At 36.3% G+C, this 25,356-nt stretch overlaps 1 protein-coding gene across 4 annotated transcripts in view; it reads right to left on the bottom strand.

The window, feature by feature from the left end:
* Positions 1-25,356, bottom strand: part of ST8SIA1 (ST8 alpha-N-acetyl-neuraminide alpha-2,8-sialyltransferase 1) — a 260,653-nt gene that overhangs the window by 107,937 nt on the left and 127,360 nt on the right. For 2 of the 4 annotated variants that reach the window (XM_024256942.3, XM_024256943.3), the window contains one exon: positions 16,451-23,122. The exons of the other annotated variants lie outside the window; for them this stretch is intronic. In XM_024256942.3, the coding sequence (XP_024112710.1) occupies positions 22,636-23,122 (487 nt within the window). In that variant the 3' untranslated portion in view covers positions 16,451-22,635. Of the gene's footprint in view, positions 1-16,450; positions 23,123-25,356 lie in introns of those variants that run through there. 4 annotated transcript variants of the gene reach the window in all.

Below are 25,356 nucleotides of genomic sequence, written 5' to 3' on the forward strand. Positions count from 1 at the left end.
CTTCAGTTAGTATCCTATTAATCTTGAAAGATGAAACTTCACCTAATATCAAGAGCGAGGCAAAGATTTCCATTTTCAGTATTTGTATTCGACATTGTGTTTGGACTTTTAGCTAGTTTATTAAAACAAGAATAAAAAGCTTAATGCATGCATATTGAAAAGAAAGAAATGTGTCTTTATTTCCAGAAGACACCAAAGGCACTCTCTTTATGCAAAAATACAAAATGGTCTTCATCAAAACGAAAATCCCTGGGAAGAAGGATGGCATGATTAATGGGCACAAAAAAAATGGTTAGAAAAAATGAATAAGACCTACTATTTGATAGCACAACAGTGTGACTACAGTCAACAACAACATTTTAAAATAACTAAGAGTGTAATTGGATTGTTTGTAACTCAAGGGATAAATGCTTGAGGGGATGTATACCCCATTTACCCATGATGTGATTACTTCATATTACATGCCTGTATCAAAGCATCTCATGTATCCCATAAATATATACACCTATGTACCCACAAAAATTAAAAACAACATTTTTAAAAAAGAAACACCTCTGATCTTAAGAGACACAATTAAGAAAATGAATAAACAATTTATAGACAAGAAAAAAATGCAAATGTTATATCTGAAAAAGGACTTGTATACAGATTATATTTTTTATAATCTTACAACCATTTCCCCCAAATGTTCAATATAAAAGATTTTAATACATACTTCAACAAAGCAGATATACGAATAGCTTTATTAGAGGTTTTTTCTTTGTTTTCATTTGTTTGTTTTTATAAATACTTGCTCAACATCATTAGTCATCCTTAGGGAAATGAAAGTTAAAACTACAAATGACATCATCACACAATCTCCAAGAGTGGTTATTTTTAAAAAGACCACCAATAACAAGTGTTCTTGAGTATGTGAGGAAACCAAAACAATCATAGATTGATGGTGGCTGGTGTAAAATGGTACAACTACTTTGGAAAACAGTTTAGAAGTTTCTTAAAATGAAAATTTTACCATGAGAACCAGCAGTCTGTACACAAACATTTGCAGCAGCATTATTCAAAACAGTCAGGGACTAAAAACAAATCCAAATGTATATCAACCAATGAGTGGATGAACAAAATGTGGTAAATGCATACAATGGAATATTATTCTGCAATCAGAAGGAACAAACTACTGACATATGCAACATAGATGAACCTTGAAAACTTTATGCTAAGTGAAAAAGCCAGACACAGATGACTACATACATAATGCATATCATCTTATTCCATGTATATGAAGTTTCCAGAAAAGACAAAGATATAGAGACCAAAAGAAGATCCATGGTTGTCTGGGGTCAGAGCTGGGAGCAGGGATTGACTCCAAACTGTAACTAGAAAACTTTTGGGGGTGGCAGAAGTGTTATAAAACTGAACTCTAGTAATGGTTGAACAACTATAAACTTTACTAAAAATAATCAAACTGTACATTTATAATGTAAATTGTATGGTATATAAACTATCCCTAAATAAAGTTGTAAAAAATTTATTAGAAACCCAATTTAGTTTTAAGTAAAATATAATATTAATCTTTCACACAGATCTTGGGTAGCTTGTCTGTTACATAATAATAATAACAATCATAAGCCAATCAAGCTATTGGTACTTGGAGCAGAAAGGGCTGACTGGAGTCTGGGAAAATCTCAGAGGCAACAATGATTGCCTTGACCTGACATCTCCTTCTCTACCAAACCAACACCACCAACCATTTTGATATGAAAAGGTTAGTTAACTTAGACCTGAAAAACACAAAGAAGAATGGTTTTTAGTCTGGCTCGTAAGAAACTTGGAAATCACCTCTCTTCTAACAACACATAAAAATCTAAACAAAGTGAACATTCAACAACTCTTTAAATGGTAATGAATGAATTGCAGGGAGCTCAATGTGGAGAATTCTGAGAGTTAAAAATTTCAGGGAGACCCAGTCACAGGAAAGCCCCCAACACTTTCGTGAGTTTTACCTCCAGGAAATCAACTGGGTCCTCACAGTGACTATCAGAGAAAAAGCCCCATGTGCTTCTGTCAAAGAAAGGGAAAAAGGAACTATTTTGAAATAGGCCAGAGCACTTCATTCTTCTTAACAAGGTCTGCCCTCAGGAGAAACTAAGCAGAGCCTAACCTACTGGGATTTTATCTGAGCCTTAATGACCTGGGGGAAGAGAAATCTTAACTCTAGGCAGCTGTAGTCTTCCACATGGGAGAAGAGAAATGCCTAACTCCAACCCACTTAACCAATTCTGTTCCAGTTGTTTTGTTGTTGTTGTTGTTGTTGTTGTTTTTAGGGAGAAAAAATGAGAAGTATTTGTGACAGTCCAGAAGCACAGGCTTGCTGAGGACTGAGACCTAATCATAGAACTATAGACATTCCCCTCCCCTACCACCTTACAACCACATGAATAAAGGATTATTTACAGAAGTTCCTTTTACTCAGTACATTATCAAGAAAATAATATACTAATTTACATTAGACTGAATAAAATAATTTGCTCAGTCTGGCTATTAAGAAAAAAATTACAAGATGTACTAGAGGCAAAAAACACATATTGAGGAGACACAACAAGCCTCAGAACCAGATTCAGATATGGCAGAGATGTTGAGATTATCAGACCAGGAATTTAAAACAACAATAACTAATATGCTAAAGTAGACACGAATAATGGATAAAGCAGACAGTGTACAATAATAAATGGGCCATGAAGGCACAGATATGAAAATACTAAGAAAGAATCAAAAAGAAGTGCTAGATATCAAAACACTGCAATGGAAATGCAGAATGTCTTTGATGTGCTTATAAGTACACAGGACACGGCTGAGGAAAGAATCTCTGAGCTTGAGGACATGTCAGTGGAAACCTCCAAAACTGAAAAAGCAAACAGAAAAGAGACTGGGGGAAAAAAACAGAATAGAATATCCAAGAACTGTGGGATGACTACAAAAGTTGTAACATATATATAATACATAATGGAAATATCAGAAGTAGAAAGGAGAGAAAGGGACAGAGAAATATTTAAAACAATAATGACTGAAAATTTCCCCCAAAGGAATGTCTAATAACGAACTACAGACTCAGGAAACTCATAAACCAATAAGCAGAATAAATGCCAGAAAAAAAACTATATCTAGACATATAATATTCAAACTGCAGAAAATCAAAGATAAAAAAACGTGAAAAAAGCCGGAGAGAAAAAAATCCTTATCTATAGAGAAGCAATTACATCTGTTTTCTCATAAACTATGCAAGCAAGGAAAGTGAAATGAAATATTTGAAATGTCAAGAGGAAAACAACCCACCAACCTGGAATTCTGTTTTCTGTAAAATCATTCCTCAAAAGTTGAGAAGAAATAAAGACTTTCCCAGACAAATAAAAATTGAGGGTATTCGTTGCTAGTAGACCTATTTTGTAATAAAAATTAAAATAAGCTATTTAGAGATAAGGGTTATATAGGTCAGTGTGTTAGTCCATTCGCACTCTGCTATGAAGAAATACCCAAGACTGGCCTCTATAAAGCAAAGAGGTTTAATTGACCCATGGTTCCTCAGGGTTGGGGAGGCCTCAGGAAACTTACAATCATGGAAGAAGGCAAGGAGAAGGAGGCACCTTCTTCACATTGAGGCAGGAAGAAGTGCCCAGTAAAGAGGGAAAAGCCCTTTATAAAACCATCAGATCTCATGAGAACTCATGATCATGAGAACAGCATGGAGGTACCTGCCCTCATGATTCAATTACCTCCCTCCAGGTCCCTCCCATGGTATGTGGGGATTATGGGAACTACAATTCAAGACGAGATTTGGGTGGGTATGCAGCCAAACCATATCTGTCAGAAACTCAGACCTACATAAAGAAAGGAAAAACATCAAAGAAGAAATAGACGAAAGCAAAATAAAAATTATTTTGTTTCTTATTCTTAATTGACCTAATAAAGAAAACTTTGTTCAAAATTATGATAGCAACAATGTATTTTATTATTTACATATATACACTATGTATATGTGAAATAAATGGCAGAAATAATACAAGTGATGTGAGGAAGGAATTAGGAATATTTTATTATAAGGCACGATTTGTGAAGTAAGTATAGTTTTATTTGAAAGTGGAGTTGAATTAGTTGTAACTGTATATTGCAACTCTAGAGCAACTATTAAAAAAATTAAAAAATATAACTGATATACTAAGAAGAAAAGAGAAAATGGAATAATGTAAAATGTTCAATCAAAGCCACAAAATGCAGAAAAATAATGGAAGACAAAAATAGGAACAAAGAACAGGGACAACAATGGAAAACACTAAAAAATGTGGTAGATATTAATCTGACCTGTATCAGTAATCTCTTTGAATGTCGATACACCAATTAAAATACAGAGAATGTAAGAAAGGATCAGAAATAAAACCCAATTGTATGTTGTCTATAAGAAATTTACTTTAAAGACATATAGACAAAAGTAAATGGGTGGAGAAAGATTTATTGTCCTAACACTAATCAAAAGAAAGCAGGAATAACTATATTAATTTCAGACAAGGCAGAGTTCAGTGCAAGGAAAGTTATCATGGATAAAGAAGGGCATTACATAATGAAAAAATAGGTCAATTATTCAACAAGACATGGTAATCTTTAATGTGTATGCACCTAAAAATATGGCATCAAAATAAGTGAGGCAAAAATTAATAGAGCAGTCCAGATATGGTGGCTTATGCCTCTAATCCTAGCACTTTGGGAGACCAAGGCGGGAGGGTCACTTGAGGTCAGGAGTTTGAGACCAGGCTGGGCAAACATAATAAGATGCCATCTATACAAAAAAATTTTTTTAATTAGTTGGGCATGGGAGTGTGTGCCTGTAGTACCAGCTACTCAGGAGGTGAGGCAGGAGGATCACTGGAGCCCAAGAGATAGAGGCTGCAGTGAACTATGATTGTACCACTGCACTCCAGCCTGGGTGCCAGAGCAAGACCCTGTCTCTAAAGAGATAAATAAATAATTTTTTAAAAGCTAATCAAACAGCAAGGAAAAATAGATGAATCTATTATTATAGTTGAAGATTTCAATATTCCTGTATCGGAATGGCAGATCTAGCAGGCAGAAAGCAAGTAAGGACACAGTTGAACTCAACACAATCAATCACCTGGATATATACGTATTTATAGATTGCTTCATCTAACAACAGCAGAATACACATTCTCTCAAGTTCCTGTGGAAGATTCACCAAGATATACCACATTTTGGGCCATAAATCATACCTTAACAAATTTTAAAAGCACAGAAATTATACAATGTCTTCTCTGAGACCACAATGGAATTAAACTAGAAATCAATAATAGAAAGCTAGCTGAGAAATCCCCCAAATACTTGCAGATTAAAATGTCTGGACTGCTCTATTAGTTTTTGCCTCACTTATTTTGATGCTGTATTGTTAGGTGCATGCTTTTAAATAACACATGGGTCAAAGAAGAAATTGCAAGGGGAAATTCAAAAATATTTTAAGCTAAATGAAAATGAAAACACAATGTATCAAAATTTATGGGATGAAGTAAAAGTAGCGCTTAGAAGGATATTTATAGCATTGAATGCATACATTAGAAGAGAAGGGCCAGGTGCAGTGGCTCACACCTGTAATCCTAGCACTTTGGGAGACCAAGGTGAGCAGATTGCTTGAGCTCAGGAGTTCGACACCATCCTGAGCAACATGGTGAAACTCCATCTCTACAAAAAATACAAAAATTAGCCCGGCATAGTGGCGCAAACCTGTACTCCCAGCTGCTTGGGAGGCTGAGGTGGGAGGATCACTTGAGCTTGGGAGGCGGAGGTTGCAGTGAGCCAAGACTGTGCCACTGTCCTCCAAATGGGGTGACAAAGGGAAATCCTGTCTCAAAAAAAAAGGAAAGGAAAAGGAAAGAAGAAAGATCTAAAATCAATGAGTTAAGCTTCCCCCATAGGAAACTAGAAAGAGCTTGAGAGAAAATAATTGCAAAAAGACATACTCAATAAAGGAATGTTATTCAAAATGTACAAAATCTTAAAACTCAACAATAACACCAATAACCCAGTTAAAAAATGGACCAAAGACCTTAACAGACCTCTCACCAAATAGAATATACACATGACAAGCAGCATATGAAAAGATGCTCCACATCATTTTTCATCAGAGAAGTGCCAATTAAAATAACAAGATATCACTACACACTTATAGAATGGCCAGAATCTAAAGCACTAATATTAATGCTGGTGAGGATGTGGGGCAACAGGAGCTTTCATTCAGTGCTGGTAGAAATGACTATAAAATAGTACGGCCACTTTGGAATACAATTTGCCACTTTCTTACAAAATTAAATATACTCTTACCATACAATACAGTAATTGTGCTCCTTGATATTTATCCAAAATAGTTGAAAACTTATGTCTACACAAAAACCTGAACTCAGATGTTTATACCAGCTTTATTTATATTTAAATGTTTATTATTAACTCATTACCAAAACTTAGAAGCAACAAAGATGTCTTTCAGTAGGTAAATGAATTAATAAACTGTGGTATATTCAGACAGTAGAATACTATTAAGTACTAAAAAGAAATGAGTGATCAAGCCATTAAAAGACATGGAGGAAACCTTAAATGCATATTGCTGAGTGACAAAAGTCAGTGTGCAAAGGGTATACACTATGATTCACTATATGACATTCTGGAGAAGTCAAAACTACTGAGATAGTAAAAAGATCAGTGGTTGCCAGAGAGTAGGCGGGAGGGAGGAAAGAATAGACAGAACACAAAAATCATATAGGGCAGTGAACCTACTCTTTATGATCCAGAGTAATATATGATAAAGGGTAATGACAATGGTGGAAACATGTCCTTATACATTTGTCCAAACCCAAAGAATTTTACAACACTAAGAGTGAACCATAAGGTAAACTATGGATGTTGGGTGATAACTTAGTCAATGTAGGCTCACTACTTGTAACAAATGTACAACTCTGGTGGGAGATGTTGATAATGGGGGAAGGTCTGCATGTGTGGGGACAGACGGTATTTGGGAAATCTCTGTACTTTCTCCTCAATTTTTTTGTGAACCTAAAATGGCTCTAAAAAATAGGGTATCACCTCCCCCCACCCACCCACACACACAAAGGAATTACATGGTTTTGCACATTCTAGTGATACCTGGAACTGTGGATGGTACTGTTAAATCTCTATCAAACTGCTGAAACCTAAATGAAAGAAAGCACCCTAAAATACAAGGCCCCAGTCTGTATAGTTCAGTACTACAAAAAAATTATTAATAAACTAGGAATAATAATAGTAAAGCAATTTCCTGTAATGATTTATAAATTTTCTTTTATTAAATTATCTATGCACACATTTTTCATCTGCAAAACTAAATGTTTTCTTTTTAAAATATGAATCTGGCGACTGTACTTCAGAAGTCACTTGTGCCTCTGTGATTTGAAATTGACTCATCTGTAATGTAGAATATTTTGATCAGATCATCTCTGAAATAACCTTTGGTTTTGTTCAAAAGCAAATCGTAGTGTTTCTTGTCCTTTGAATCTCTATGAATTTGCAAAGAATCATAGATTTTATGTTTCTGGTGTTTTGTCCTTACTTCAAATCTAATTGAATACATCAGCAGCATTAGTTGGCTCATTGAGCATTTCAGAACCTTTCCCTTCTACCAAAAGAAAAGAGAAAGAAACAAAATGACATTATTGGTGGCTGCAGTGAGTTCATCTGAAAAATACCATGCTTTAACTATTTTGTATTTACTTCAATAAAGCAGGGGCTCTAGTCTGCTGGGGGGAAAAAAACCTTAAAATAAGTTAGAGGGTGAAAGGAAAAGCAAACATCACCTGTAATACAATGGTGATAATTCTAGCAAAATCTTCAGAAACATGGTAAACTGGAAAACAATGGGATGATATATTTAAAAAGCTGAAAGAAAACCTGTCAAGCTAGAATTCTATAGCCAATAAAAATATACTTCAAAAGTGAAAGTGAACTGTAGACATTTTCAGGTAAATAAAAGCTGAGAGAGGCCAGGTGTGGGAGCTCATGCCTGTAATCCTTGCACTATGGGAGGCTAAGATGGGAGGATCACTTGCACCCAGGAGTTTGAGACCAGCCTAGACAACATAGGGAGACCCTGTCTCAAAAAAAAAAAAAAAAAAAAAGAAAAGAAAAAAGAAAAGAAAAGAAAAGGAAGAAAGCAGAGAGAACTTGTTACCAGCACTACCAGAAAAGCTAAAGGAAATTCTTAGGCTGTTGAGAAGTGGTATCATTTCTACAGAAAGGATTAAAAGCAATAGATCTGTACATAAAGGGGTATATAGACAAAAGTGTATTTTCATATTCTAATTTCTTTGAAAGGCATCTATGTTTTTAAAACAAAAAACAACAATGTTGTATTATGGAATTAATCAAATTACAGTAGTAATACACATGGCAATAGGAAAAAGGATCGGGAGACAGAGTAATATGACATAATAATATAACCTTCTTATTTGTGAAGTAGTATAATATTAATTCAAGTTATACTGTGATTAAAGACGCATATTATAATCCCTAGAGCAACAGATAAAAGTATAGTAAAAAATGATTAATCTAAAAAAGACAAGAAAGCAGCATGAAAGGCAAAAAGAACAGAGAAAACCAATAAAACACAAAGTTCTGCACCATACAACAATATTTCTATCAATGATGAACTACATATATGGCATTGGTCCCATAAAATTGTAAATTTAGTACAACCTAAGTGTACATTGTTTGTAAAGTCTACAGCAGTGGACTTATTGATGCACATTCACTTATTGATGCACCCAGAGCAACTTCCGGTCCTGTAAGTTTCACATGGTAAATGCCCTATATAGATATACCATTTTTTAATCTTTTATACCATATATTTACTGTATCTTTTCTATGTGTAGATACACAAATACCATTATCTTCCCATTGCCTACAGTATTTAATACAGTATCATTCTGTGCAGGTTTGTAGCCAAGGAGCAATTGGCTATACCATTATAGCACAGGTGTGTAGTCGGCTATAGCATCTAGGTTTGCATAAGTACACACTATGAAGTTTGCACAATGATGAAATCACATAATGCATTTCTCAGAATATATCCCACCATTAAGTGACACATGACTGTAATAAATCATAGACTTAAACCCATCGATATTAACAATTGCATTAAATATAATAGCGATAAATGCCTCAGTTAAAGGGCAAAGATTGTTGAAATAGATAAAAAAGCAAAACAAGACCTAAGTATGTTGTTTACAAGAGATACATTGCAAAGATATAATAACTACAATAAGCTCAAAGTAAAAGGGTAGAAAAAGATATACCAGGTAAATATTAACCGTAAAAAATTTTGTAAGTTTTCATTAATGTCGATGTAGATTTCAAAACAGGGTATTACAAAAAAAGAAAAAAGAAAAATTTATGCAATTATTTTGATACTTATTCATATTGTAATACTTATATTGTTATAAAAGTTAAGAATAAAAGGGTCAATTCATAAAGAAAATATCACAGTCTTCAATGTGTATTTCAAGCAATCAGGTGTTGGTCAATTAGGACAATAAGCTAACTGAAAGCAACAATCAAGCCTTTATTTACTTACTACGACACTGCAAGGAGGAGGCACCAGTTTCCTAGGGTGTAGTTTTTCCCCATGGAATGGTACTGGGCGAGAGTTAACTGAATGCAGTGTAGATGGGAGAATTTTCTCCATGGCAAGGAATCCTAAACAAAAGACTCTTTCTCTTTTCATGGACCTATGGGCCAGGGGGAAGAAGAGAGGGCAGGTCTTCTAGCAGTGGAAAGACACTGAGTCAAAGTGGAGAAGTGTCTCAACAAAGGCCCCTGATAAAAAGGCCTCTACATGAAGGTGTTGGGTTAGGAATGCCAATATGCATATGAACATGGCTCTCCTAAGAGTCCTAAGTCCTTGACTGCAACTCACTCTAGAAAACTGATGAATTGGCTATGCACCAAGGTGTGAGGAGGTGATATGGTTTGGATGTTTGTCACCTCCAAATCTCAGGTTGAAATGTGACTCCCAATTTTGGAGGTGAGGCCTGGTGGGTGGTGATTTTTTGATGGGGGCAAAACTCACATGAATGATTTAGCACCGTCCCCTTGGTAATAAGTGCATTCTCACTCCAAGTTCACACCAGATCTGGTTGTTCAAAAGTGTGTGGTACCTCCCACCCTGCTCCAACTCTTGCCATGTGATGGGCTTGCTCCTGCTTTGTGCTTTGCCTTTCAACATGATTATAAGCTTCCTGAGGCCTTCACCAGAAGCCAGGCAGATGTTGGTGCCCTGCTTGTACAGTTTGCAGAACCATGAGCCAATTAAACTTCTTTCCTTAATAAATGAACCAGCCTCAGATATTTCTTTATAGTGATTCAAGAAGAAAATAATACAGGAGAGCAGCTTCTCTCCATTAGGCCTGCCAGACAAAGCCTTATAATTGCCTATGGTCAGACAGGAAGAATTACAGATAGAAGTTTGGTCTGGAAGTCAGACTCCTCAATGAATGAAACTTATAATAAATTTCAAAGTAAATTCAATAAAGCTAAAATGTATAGAACTAAAAGGAGAAATTGGCACATCATACTTAGAGACTTTAATATACTTTTTTTCTATAGTTGATAGAACAAATAGGTAAAATATATCTGTAAGAGTGTACAGTTGACCTTTGAACAACATAAGTTTGAACAGCACAGATCCACTTACATGAAGATTTTCTTCCATCTTTGCCACCCGGAAACAACAAGATCAATCCCTCCTCTTCCTTGTCCTCCTCATTCTACCCAACATTAAGGTGATGAGGAGGAAGACCTTTATGAAGATCCACTTAATGAATAGTAAATATGTTTTCTCTTTTTTATAATTTTCTTAATAACATTTCCTATTCTTTAGCTTACTTTATTGTAAGAATACAGCATATTATTTATATATATATCATGCAAAATATTTGTTAATCAACTGTTTATGTTATTGGTAAGGTCTCTGGTCAAGAGTAGGCTATCAGTAGTTAAATTTTGGGGGAATCAAAAGATACATGTAGATTTTCAAATGCATCGGGGTCGGCACCCCTAACATTTACATTGTTCAAGGATCATCTCTACTTGACCTAATAAAAACTTTCAGTACACTATTGCCAACAACTGCAGAATGCATGTTCCTTTAAAGTACTCATGGAACCCGCGCCGTAAAATAATTCTTAATAAATTTTAGAAAATCACACATAATATATTCTCTGGTCATGCCAGAATTAAATGACAAAGAGATAACAAAAAGATACTAGAAAATCTTCCATATATTTAGAAATTTAAAATATACTAAGTGACAATTGATTTAAAGAAAAATCACAATATAATTAGATAATATTCTGATTTAAAAACTGATAAAAGCACAATGTATCACAACTTGTGGAGCCACTTCTACTTCCATCCCTTGGTTCCCAGATCCAGATATTCTTAATACAGCCCAAACATATAATGGGAGAAACTAGTCACTGTGCAAAACATATACCACATCCTATAAGATGGTACCCCATACTCTCAACATTGCCTCTCAGATGGTCCTTAAAATGAGTGTTTATTAGGCCATGCCAACTTTGTGTAAGGCAGACACTTCTAGATCAGTGTTCCTCAAACTTTTTAAAATTATCCCCTAAATAAACGTTTAAGATATTTTTTCTTAACCACTATAGTATCTAATTTTTTTTTTTACCTCTGTCATTCAAAAGATACCCAGATGGCTAGATAGTAGAAAGGAGAGTTTTATTAGCAATATTGGTTTGCAAGCCAGGAAGAGAAAGTCTCCAGCATAGACCAAAGGTGCTCTGTCTTTGTAGAGGGGAAAGACAGGTTGGGTTATATGCCTGGCAAGGTTTGTACAGTCATAAATATTCAGCAGGTTTGAAGGGAAAGCTGTACCTATTTATGAGCAGAGCAGAGTGCATGCACGATGGGCAAACATCCACATAACATACAGCCATGTTCACTTTTGGGCTGAGTTTTAGCATTAAAATGAGGTGGAATTTGGCTCTTGACATCAAAAGTTGAAGTATAGGATGGAAAGGGTTTGTGTGTAGCCTTTATAAGCTGCTGAAACTGGCTTAAGGTCTGCAGTAGTTTATCAGAAGAGAACGTTTATAAGGCTGATCCCCTGTCCAGTCAGAGTTGCAGTGGTCTGGGTTGTAAATCAGAGTTAGGATAACTTGCCTGAAAGCTCTTATTGTTAAGGAGGTTGGTGAGAGTGTGGTTTTTCTTGTAGGAATTTAGAAATGTGTCATGCCAGGCAGACCCTGAATCCTCCACCCACAGGTTAACTTTGTTTCCTTAATCTTTAGGCCTGTCCTGATTGATAAAAAGGCACCTAACTTGGTCTAACTTGGTCTCTCAGATCACACCCCCTAAAACCAATTTTTTCCTCTTTAGGGGAAAGTATCTCTCCTGTTGATAATGTATGTTCTATATGATATGGTAAAGAGTAATACTAATACAAGCTAGTTCCATGAGAATTAGTTCCTTGCTACATTTCTTTAGCCATAAAATGTGTGTCCCTTGGTCAGAAGGATATTATATGTTGTACATGATGTTAATATGGTAAATGAGTCACTCTGTAAGTTCATAGATAGCCATGCTGGCAGAAGCATTGAGGACAGGAAAGGCAAATCTGGAATACATGTCTAGTTCAGTTAGAATAAATTGTTATGTGCTCCAGGATAGAACACATTGATAACCACTCCAGAAATTAACCTCACTACTGCAGTCATAACCTTTATAAGAGGCCCAGACTAAACAACGTGTTGAGTGGGTAGCAGCTGGTCTCTTTTCTCAATTACTCCACTACTTTCTCAATGGACTTCTATACAAAGTGGTTTCTGTAACAGGTATGGAGGTTATGCATGAAATTAATATCAAAGACTAATGATAATCTGGCTTCCACCACTGCCAAGTGCCCAACCAACAATAGCAAAGGCTAACGTTAAACCCTCAGTAGAAAAGCATTCTCTTTGTAGAGATCAGTAATCTGCCTGGTAGGAAATTGATTACAGTGGTCCCACCCACCCAGTGAACACTTGTACCTTATTCTTCCTGTCTCCCTTGCCTCCATATGCAAAGGTTGGAATCTCCTTGATTGGCATCTATCTTGAGACTCACAAATTCTTGATTGCCTTTTAACCTAACATTTGATTGCACTGTTTACCATGAAAAAGTTCCCAAGTGTTGAGGCTGACTTTTAAATTCTGGCCCAGAATTCATGACTATTGAGAAGGAAAGAAATAACTTTTACTCTATCTATATAAATGAAACAAAGAACTTGTTTTCTTATACTTCTAAAAGCTCATAAAACGGAATAATATAAATTATAAATGAAGTCAATCCTCTTACATCTATAATTGTTCATATCATCAGGAATCTAACTGTATATCCAAAATAATAAGTTTTCAAGCAAAAATATAGTCTATGATTTATAATTATCCTCCTTTTAGGTTTAGGGGGAATTCTTGAGTAATTAATGCCTTTGGAGTCTTAATATCTGTTTTTGAATGCTCAAATCGAAACAAAGTAGAAGAGCAGGACTCAGTCAAATCTAGATTTGGGGACTTAATGATAGTTGGTGAAAATAAGTCTGTTTTCCTCATATGGTCTAAGAATAGGTTAGGGTAACCCACATTTATACTAGAGTTTTGCATTTGTTTCAAGTGATTCAGCTAAACACCATGTAGATTTTCCATTAGATAATAGAATGTCCTTTCTTAAAATAGCTGTAGCCCAAAAAGCTATGTCGTGTCAGAATGAAGTCAGAGAATTAATAAGGAGATCTGTACAGAGTACCTTGATCAATTTCTGAGGAGAAATGTATAATAAAGGATGAATCAAGGTCACTTTTCCTGATGTCACTCCCTCTGAGGAAGAGTTTGGCAGAACTGGGCCAACAGCGCCCAAGGGGAATGGGAGTTTGAAGCAATTATCTAAATAATTCAGACAAAAAGGCACACTTGGGCTTTGAAAGTCACCCATATGTGCAGAAGGGGAATCTAAATGTATTGCATCTTGTTAGGAATGTATTAAAGTATCTCTTGGACACACATACTGATATTGACAAAAGAGAAGTTTTATCACTGGAAAAACTAGGGTCATCTACATTAATCATATTAAATAAATGCTCAGTTTTCTTTCTAGTTTGCCCTGTAGATAGTCCTTTCATCCACGTAAGAAGTACCAATAGTGTTCTTATATTCTAGCAATTATAATTCAGGATTTCTAAAATGATTTCCTCACTAAGTCTCATGACTTTTCATCTGTAAGAAAAAAAATATCAGTGTAGCTGATATGGATACAAAATAAAGCAGGAATAGAAAATGAAGGAGCATCACCCATTTAATTCTGGAAAATAAAAAGACTTCACAAGCTATAAAAAAATCATTTTATTCACAGGGTACATTTACAAATTTTCTCCAAGTAAGGGAGGTAGAGAAATTGAGACTTACTGAACCTTCTCACTGCCAGCCATAATTACAATGAATACACCAAAGAAAAAGACATGTTTTTACAGCAAACCTCCTCCTATGACATTGCATTTAGATTTGGTGGAAAGAAGCAAGTCAGCAGAACCAACAGAGACAGATACTAATTTTTCTAGTCACACTGTAGAAAGTACCAATTAAAGTTTTCTTTTTTACCTGCAACATTTTATATGAAACTCTACAAAAAGAATTGAGCACACTGATTTTCTCCACACTTTCTGCCAATGGAGGTTGGCTTTAATAGAAAGAAGCAATTCCATATACTCTTCAAAGGTGATTTCAATTTTATAGTTTAATCTAAAAATTTTTCCCAGAATTATTATATCCGTGAACTAGTAGTCAGATTATATTATACGAGAAAAAATAATGTTTTAATTTTTCTATTTTCTTATCTCCAGCCTCAAAATTTGCTCTTGAGAAACAGTTTGCACACATGTGGAATAATATTAAAATGTGCCATAATAGAATTAAAGAGACCAAAAAGACACTTTTTTCCCCAGTGCTTTTTAGAGTGACTATGCTGCATGGTAACTGGAATTCTAGTAATATTTCAGACTTGTTAAAGATTAAGCAGGCTTTTTGATGGAGCTATATTTGTTCTCTTCTCTCTAGTGTCTCTATGATGTACCCTAGTGGCCATCAGACAACCTAAATTGTGAATCCTGTATATTAATTATAAGGGGAGTGTCTATAGTAACCTAGCAACGCCCAACAGTGCTTATGACTGAATGGAAAACAGTGACAGATTGATTCCTTGTTTCTGGTGTTTACTGGAGAAACAAACATTAATCCTCTTGCAGTTATCACCTAAGAAGCTTCCTACTAGAAGTTTCTACGACTTCAATGAAGGATATTTACATACTATTATCAGACTTCTCCAAGGCCTATAAACTATTGTGCATTTCTATAAAATAGTCACATTTGCTACATTTATAGGACTTCTTGATAGTAACGATACAACTTGGAACAGACATGGTTACATCTCTAAAGTCACAGAGGTATATGAAGGAGACACATAAGGAAGTAGGGGTCAAGCCAGAAAAAGTTAAGGCACCCTCTGCCACTCCTCACTCCCACTGAATCAACCATCTCCCTCTTCTCCACGGGTAAAGGGCTTATGTGTGTGTGTGTTGCGTACACTAGAATACAGGGTAGAAAATGCATCTAAGTCAGCTTAAGTAATCATGGATACAAAAGCCTGTTACTGAAGTAATTGTGGAAGCAGGTTTAGAACCTCCTGTTCTAACTCTAGCTATGCATAGCCCACTTTCCAAGGGTGAGGGTCAAAGTGACACCTCCTGCTATCACTGCCTCATCATGACAGATCTAAATAATAATCTCATTTGGGGAATATGTACCAAGGTACAGACAAAAAAGGGCTATGAAAACAGGAGTGTGGGGCTGGGCTCGGTGGCTTATGCCTGTAATCCCAGCACTTTGGGAGGCTGAGGCGGGCAGATCACCTGAGGTCAGGAGTTCGGGACCAGCCTGACCATATGGAGAAACCCTATCTCTACTAAAAATACAAAATTAGCCGGGCGTGGTGGCGCATGCCTGTAATCCCAGCTACTCCAGAGGCTGAGGCAGGAGAATCACTTGAACCTGGGAGGCGGAAGTTGCGGTGAGCCGAGATCATGCCATTGCACTCCAGCCTGGACCACAAGAGCAAAAAACTCTGTCTCAACAACAAAAAAAAAAAAGAAGAAAGAAAGAAAGAAAAAAGAAAACGGGAGTGTTGTTTCACTGTGATCAAACTCCCAGGAGAGCACCTCTCGGGAAGGGACAGCAAGGGGTGGAGCCTTGAGACTGTCATGGTCCAAGTGGGTAAACAGGTACCACTCTGTTCTCTCCGTCAGCATCTCATGATCTGGCTGTCACACTGCTTCCTCTAGCATCTTTTCTCTCTCTCTCTTTTTTTTTCTGTTTTTTTGTTTGTTTGTTTGTTTTGTTTTGTTTTTTGTAACCAGGGAAAAGCAGGAACACAGTCCCCATTACCACAAATTATGCAGGCAACATTCCAACATTTGGGGAAATCGCAGGGGTCAGCACATCAGGTGTGCAATGGATAAGCCTCACCCAGAGAAAACTGTTCATTATTAACCATAACAATGGTTATCTTGGATGACAAGATACCTCCTTTAAAATATTTCAAAAAGGCTCCATTCTTGAGGCTCCACTCAAGGTCAACAGCCTCTTTCTTGCTTCCTGCTGAACTCTCTTCTGAGATCACTCCCAATCATCCTTTCAAATTAAAACCAAGATTTTCTCTCTCTTTTTTTCAGTTTGGTTAAACCTTTTTTTATTACAATTTTGTTTGTAATACTGTGCAGATAAAATAGACATTAACTGATTCTTACTTTTCTCTGCGTTGGATTAAATCACATCTCTTAGATGTTTATTGGTATTGTGTGAAGCATACATTTTAAAAATAAGCATCAAAAGAAAGTTTAATTACATAGAAGCAGAAAGAGGCAGGATCAATATATTTGGATATTATTCTATAAAATTCTCAGACAGCTTGGCATCATTGATTATATCCCACAGCTTCAACAAGAAAAAAATTATCTGAAAGAATTTTAGCACAATATAGAGATCAATAGAAACACAGAAGAGTGACTATAAAATATAATTCCTCTTCTGTGCTTTAAAAAGTTAGAGTCATAGGCTTTGACTATCTGGCAAATGCTCGCAAGCATGTAAGTCAATTTATAATATGGTATTTATTCCTTATGTATTAGAGACGGAAGAAATCAGAAATGTTGGCACCAGAGAAAACAAATTAGAGGGAAACAGAAACATGTATTTTCCCTTATTGAAATGGTGAGCAGGGGCTGTGTTATGTTTCAATAAGCTTTTCATTCATGCACTTGTTTCCATCTCTCACCCCTAAGATGTATGTAAAAAATTCAAAAGACAAGTCTGGGCTGAGGGTAAAGCAGATGGTATTCATTTTCTTATGATAGAAGGGAAAAAAAGCTACAGCAATTATAGATTCAAGTCTCCTTCCACTTGCAAAATAGAAATTTTCTAGTGCTCAACCTAAATATTGTGGCCTCATATTTAGGAGTTTATAAACAGACGCTCTGGGCTTCAGACTTCCTGTGAGTTAGTCTCTAGGACTTTTAAAGAAGCTATGTAGGAACTGGTAGAATATTTGATATCTCCCTAGCTTCAAGGACTCAGACTATCCATATGAATGAGGGGGAAAATTTCCACTTTAGAATCACTGGCAGGGCTATAACTAGGTCGGGGTGATCAGACTCTGCCACAAAACACCCAAATTTAGACAGCACGAGTTTAAGCAAAAACAAAACAGTTTAAGGCAGTGTAAAATTTTGAGGTCCTCAGCGAATTTCCGCACTACCTCTCTAGTCCCAATGCTACTAGCTCAACTCTGGAGCTAAGGCAGCTCTCCTGGGAGAGGACAGAGACTGATGGTGCTAAAAAGCCAAGGTTAAGGGTAGAGAGCACTCTGCCCTTTTACATCCTGAGAGTGTGGGGATAGCGTCATCTCCTTTCAACTTGCCTCACCCTCCTCCTAGCACATAGTGGAATGAAGTTCCTAGTTATATTTACTGCTGACTTTATTAGAGGCTTTGACCTAGGTTGCCAGACCTTGAAATTGTTAACCCACTTCTACCACTTCCACCCCTGATGTGTGCCCAACAAAAGTCATATAACCTGAGAGTTGACCTATACGACGGGAAGATAAAGAAAGAAAAAGCACAATATTACTCTCAGTCCTTATTCCTCCGCAAGCTTGCCCTCAAGTTCACATAAACGTCCTTACAGCTTTTGATCTTTGGAATTCTACAAACAGAGAATATATTACCTGGTGCTGGTGGGAAAGTATTTACACAACACAATGAATATTTCCTAAAGTTTTCAGTGGACTGGTAACATTCCCCTCCCCCTTAGGTCCCTCCTAACAAGGATTTGTCAGTGAAAAATTTCACAAAGTCAATATTTCAAACATAGAAGTTAAAAGTCTGGATGGCTGACTTTCTATTAATAAAGAAATAAAAAATGTATATAATAAAGTTATAAAACTGGAATATATAGCTGCTGACGAAAAGAAATGTTATCAATATTGTTTCCATTTTGGATCATCTATAACACTCTTGTAAAGCCTTTGACTAATCCAAGGGTATTTTTGGCAAATTTAAAATCCCAGGATTTTTTTCAGTTATTTTCCATTTTAAGCCATGTTGTCCAGATTGCTTCAGGTACAAGTTATATATAGCCTAAACAATTTTTTTAGCCAAGAGAAAGACATGAGACATCACAAAGCCAAACACAGTATTGTCTGAACATGTGCATTTGAGATCATTTACTTCCTACCCTTGTGAAGACAGATAAAAGTGAACTGTACAGAAGCAAAATCCAGTGAGCACTTCCTTAACTTCTTGTATGAGAATTATGCAGTTTAGATGTGCAATTTTGTATAAACTTTTGGCAAAATCCTCTATACAAAACATATGTGTCTGTGAGTCATTGTCCATATAAAAATCTTTCATATAAACATTACTTTTCTTAATTATGGAATGACTTAATCCTTCACCTACCTTAATTTTACTGAAGTGTGATCAAAATTAAACAGAGGGCATCCTTAGTCATGATCTTTGGAATCAATGCAGTTCTCAAATCGAGGCTAATAAAAACTAAAATTCTATCAGGGTACTAGTTTTTGTCTCTTCACCCTTCCTTTTGCCCTTATGGAGCAGCCTAATTTTTATGACTACACAACAATTTTTTTAATTAGTCTGATGGTACAAAGTGATGCCCCCCTCTTGGCAGGTGCATCATCAAAAGTGATTAAAGATTTTCTTTTTGAATGTCTTCTAAGCTGAATTTTAAGAGTCAGTTATATCAAAATGTAACTGATCAAATCTGGAAAAGTACCAGGCCTAATTCTGAAGGTCTTAATTTCAGATAAACAAAGAAAGATAATGGGAGCTTAGAATTGAAGATCTTAATAATAGAGTATTCCAGAGCACTCTACAGGATGATTCTAGCGAGGTCCTTACTTAGGAACACATAGCACAGTTAAGGATAGAGATGCCTAACTTCATGCTACACACACACACACACACACACACACCCCCTCCTATCTAACCAATTATGTCCAAAAGGCATATGTATGGTGTATCTAGTGAGTTGTAATCTACCATAAGAAAATATTTTCATTAAATTGAAGTCATATTTTGAATGCTGTGAGCATATATATCTATCTTTAAGCGAAGACAAGGTGGAACAATCAAAATTTCATTTTGGTCTCATCCAGGGTGTCTCAACCTTGATACTACTGACATCTCAGCCTGGATAATTATTTTGCTGTCAGAGGCTGACTTTAGCGGGATCCCTAACCTCTACTAATTACATGCTATTAGCACCCTTGAGTCATGAAAATAAAAAATGTCTCTGGTCTCCAGACATTGCCAAATGTCACCAGGGAGGGATAATGAATCACCCCAGCTGAGAAGAACTGGTCTAATCAAACATCACCAGCACTGGCCATTTCTGTTTTGCCTTTCAGAACCCACATGAAATAGTTTCACAAGTTTGTAAACTAAACATTACATATAAATCTGCTGCATAAATCTATCCCAGGCATCATAAAAAGATGAAAAATTTCCACGTAATATTTTCTTTCTTTTTCTTTTTTTTTTTTTTGAGACAAGGTCTTGCCCTGTCACTCAGGCTGGAGTGCAGTGGCACCATCTTGGCTCACTGCAACCTCTACTTCCTGGGTTTAAGAGATTCTAGTCCAGATAATATTTTCAATGGAACTGTGATGTATGGGCTCTATGGAGCTCATTAATTACATTTTAACAATTAAAGTACTAATCTGAGTCACATATTTTATTAACTTTCATATGCGTTTTTGTTAAGCCTTTTATATTTTTAATGGTATACTAGTAAAAATGTATTCTTTCTTAGGTAACTGCTAAATAACAATAGCTCAAAAGAGGAAACATATTTAAAGTTTCACTCAAAGTGAATATTTAACACAGTTTCTTCATGGTACATACTCATTATGTTTTTGCTGCTGTATAGCAAACCAGTTCTCCAATAGAATCATTACTCTCGAATTCTTAACTTTCTAAGTAACAGTATAATCTGCACTATCAACAAGTCATATTTTAAATTCTAATTTTTATAATAACCTCACTGTTTAATTGCATTTAGAAATGGTCTACTTCAATGATGTAGAATTTTGCCAAGGTCTTTTTTATGTTTATGTCATGTTAAATTAACCCACAAAAAATACCAGCCATTATTGTTTACATGGTAACACGGTATGCTAAGTTTTTACTGTTAAAATTAAACTAGAACTTTTTGGTACAGTTTACCTACAATTTAGTGACATTTAAAATAAAAAAGAAATTGAACTGTAGTGTCTCATTTTAGCTTAAGACATTCCAAAGTATGAAGACAACGAGAGGCTTCCTTTACCCTTCTCTGAAATGTAAACACATTTGGCTGCTTGTAATCTGTCAGTAGAGTTTTCTTACTGTGTATCAAAGCTGGTGTAACAAGCTAAGTAGTCCTACCTGCTACTAAGGAAATAAATAGCTACTAATTCACATCTCTTTACTTGTACAAACTATACCTTGTGTGACCACGCTCAACAGCAAGCCCATTCATGAGATTTTGGGTAAAATCAGGATGAGTAAGACAATTCTGCTCATGCCGGGTAAGCATTTGGGGGTAAGACTTGCATCTTGTGCTGCTATGGGTATTATGTGCAGCAACCAGTGAGCTCGGTTGTCTTATATCAACATGTAATGGACAGTGCGTAACACATTTGTGATTCTCCAACACTGGTTACAAATTTTTGCCATACCAGGTCATATGAGTTCAGCTTTCATAGTTGCACAGTAATGAACTTTGTTTAACTTTGTGTGTATATGTGTGTCTACATGTATGCATACATGCATACATGTTAAGCCTTTTACATTTTTAACAGTATACTAGTAAAAATGTATTCTTTTTTAGGTAACTACTAAATAACAATAGCTCAAAAGAGGAAATTTATTCAGTTTCGCTCAATTCATTCTTGCATGTATGCATACATGTCCTTTACCTTGCAGTGAATATGCCACAGTAGATAGAAAAGGGATTTGTCTTCTGGTCTGTCTTCCACAGAGACTAAGCTTTTCATCAATGTGCTTTACTGCATTTCTGAACATTAAATTATGAAGACAATTATGCCAATTTACAAATAAATAATGCACTCATATTGGTAGTCTTTTGCACTAAAATAAAAATGACAATGCAAACAGGCTTACATAATGCAGACCTAAAATTGGGTTTATGTCCTAAATTCTGAGGAAGGAAAGTGGCTCCTGTTATCCAGACTATGAATCAACACAGTCTAAATGCAATAATGCTTCACATTGTCTCTGTAGACTTGACAAAAGAGGAAGAAGCAATTCTTATGTAAAATTTTAAAAATAGAGGGGAGCTATAGTTAATATAGACGTGGCTCAACAAATCACAATTATCAGCAGTAACATTTTGTATCTTTATTACTCAGGAAGGGATTTTTAAAATCTACCCACCCACTTCCCCAAAGAGGGCAAAAATAAATAATAATTTTTTTAAAAACCTACGGTTCTAAAGCCAGTCTTAATGAGACAGGTTCTTATTAATATTATTAAGCCAGTTTGTGTTGACAATCAGCAACACTTTTACCCCAACATTTTCTTTATTCTACCTTGATTGGTTCCTCAGCCCTAACAACTCGAGTCTGTCTTGTTTTTGAACTGCATCTTCTAGATTTGAACCATGTGCTTTACCAACAGCATTTTACCAGCATTTTACTAGTTGCAAATCTGCCATGTGCTATAAAGTATTTCATAGGATGTTTCATTTCTTATTTGTCCTCCAAGCCAACACTGAAAGTAAAGTTTTGCTTGGATCTTCATTGCTCCTTTCCTGTTTTTCCAAGGGCCCATGCAAACTCATGAAACAACTTGACCATTCCCTCTTGGAGTCACATAGAAAACCTAACAAAAATACCCTGGTTCAGTCCTTTCTTCTTCCATTGTCCCTAGGAAGTGGGCTGGAGTGAGGTATCTTCACATGGGTCCAGCTGCATTCTCAGTGCACCGATTTTATGAAGATACCAGAGTTGGAGAAATTCCTCGGGCATGGCATGGAAACCAGAAAAGGGTAAGACGTTGTCATAGTAGTGGTGGCTGATGGGCTGCTCATGCATATTCACAGAGAAGGGCCAGAAGCCATAGATGGCCACCTCTTCACAGAGACCCAGAGCTGCGCTCACCAGAAAAAGTCCTGTGGACAGGCGCTTGGCATGGATTCCTCTACTTTTCCAGAACTTTCCAATGCTACGCAGAAAGTTGGGGTTGGCAAACAGCACTGTCTGATTGGCACCAACATCTGACAGTGTATAATAAACCCTCAAAGATGGCTCTGTTCCTGTCTTCATAGAAAAGGCAGGCATGTAGATGTAACTGTGGTTATAGATTTTCATGTTGTCCACAAATGTCTTTCTGGACCACAGAAGGTTCTGAAACCTATTAAAGAAAAAAAAAAAAACGGTTCAATTAAACCTAGAGAAAAAGAAACTCACTAAAACCCACTCCGTTGTCTTCTGGTGGCCCTGATACCTCAAATCATCTCAATGAAACCATGAAAAACACTTCATTTGTATTTAAAATCCTCCTTGAACTTATCAATTATCTCTCATCAAATAGCCTGACTTTTTCCCTGACCCTAACTTCTTAAAACGCAGTTAACATTTGTTAATGGGGCTCCCTCTGAACTAAAATGCATTATACATTTGTTCTCTTCCAGAATGTTTTTGCCTGAAATGGAAAATGGTTTAATTCTCATAAATTCCTAAAGGTTGTTGGCTGGGATTTTGATGAAAGGTACTTAGGTGGTCTAACATAACCACCAGACTAGTTTCTTCATCTGCAAATCAAAGGAATCACTTCTAAGATACCTCTCCCCACTGAAATTCTATGATTCTATAAATATTCAGATTCATCAATGCTACAACTATAATATTACATGGAAAAAGAAAAGCTTGTTACTATTACAAAATGATGCAGGGAGTTGCCCATATTGCTTGCTCCAAAGAACTCTACTTTCCTATGTTCTTTCATTTTGGATTACATGAAATTCTAGTGTAGTTGTAGAAACAAAGATACAAATAAGTACAATAGAATGTTCTAAATACAATATTGATATTTGTGTAAAGTACTATGGAATACAGATGAAAAAAATAATTCTGCCTGGAAAGAGGGAGTGTGGTCCAAGAAAGCTACAGAGCGGGAATAACATTTAAATACACTTCTTATAGGGAAACAACAGAAAGAAAGAAGAGCAACTAAACTCAAAGGGACACTTTGGTTATAGGCAAGAGTATGCAATATACTGAGGCAATGACAAGGATTCCCTGTCCCTAGAATGTAGGAGGTGCTAATGGTGGCGGCAGTGGCTGAAGACAAGGCAGTCTTCGAAAAACGTCTTATATCTGTTTTGTTTGTTAGAACGTCACTCTGTGGTGACAGGAAATCTTCACAGCAGTGACTGCTTACAGCACTTATGGCGACTGTCAGTCTGTGTAAAAAAAAAAAGGTACTCTAATAGAATAGAAGATTACCCTGGAAGGAAGAGGCTGGTAGCCTGGAGACCAGGTAAGAGGCTGCTAATACACTCAAGTTAAAAAAAAGAGAGGGAGAGAGAAGGGTAGAGAGAGAGAAAGCAACGAACTAGATTAGGGCCTTGCAACTTTTAATTCCTTTCACCATGGGAGCTGCCCATCTTGGGTTATGTGCAGGTGGAGCAGCAGCATCAAAGAATAAACTGAGCCAAAACTAGCAGAGGAAAGTCTGGCCTGACATGTTGGCAGGCTCATCATAATTATGTGAAATTAAAGTTCTGAATACACGAATCCACAGGATTGTACGTAGCAATCAGTGTTATTGACTCTGCCTGCCGATAAAGATATGTTTCTCAAGGCCAGAAGGAAGGGAAATCTCTCAAGTTGTCTTCATGTCCTTGATCCAGTAGCCTGCTTTCTTGATCCAGTAGCCTGCTTTATCAATTTTTCCCTGGGCCCTGATACAGAAGTAATAACAGGGTCTTTAGGTAGATTCACTTTAACTTAGAAGAAGCCATGGAAGCACATTCAACCATATCTGGAGCTGGGCCAGCCTCTCCAATACAAATTCCTGCTTCCCAACTTCCAAATGGGCTCTGCTTAGCAATTCCTTTCTTCCATTGCCCACCCATATCTTCCACCCTCTTCCTAAAACACTAATGCTTTCTCAATCATATAGACACACTGTGCAGATAACCTGCTACTCCATTTGAGCCATTGGTTCTCACACTTTAGTTAGAATAACCCAGAGAGTTCACCAATATCACAGCTTCCTGGGTTCTGATGAGAGTGATCCAGGGGCTGAATTTTCACCCGGTACTCCTGGGTAATCTGACACAGGTGGGACATACTTATTTAGAAGATCAAAGCATCAGTGTAAGCTGTCTGGCTTTCTGCATCCATCCCTCACCACCTTTTTCTTTACATCTTCTAATGACATCCTTGCTGCCATTCTAAGAAGTGCTCCATCTTCCCCTCTGTATCTTGAGACAAGCTGTTTCACAAATCCTAAAGAACTCATGTTCCAAAGTGGGTCTCTCCTCTTTAAAAAAAAAAATTCAACCTCTCCATCTCAACTGAATTATTTCCTCTGTCTTCTAAATATGGTTAGAACCTTTCCCTTCAACTCTACTAAGGTAT

The sequence above is a fragment of the Pongo abelii genome, chromosome 10, assembly GCF_028885655.2.
Source record: "Pongo abelii isolate AG06213 chromosome 10, NHGRI_mPonAbe1-v2.0_pri, whole genome shotgun sequence".
Lineage (NCBI taxonomy): Eukaryota > Metazoa > Chordata > Mammalia > Primates > Hominidae > Pongo > Pongo abelii.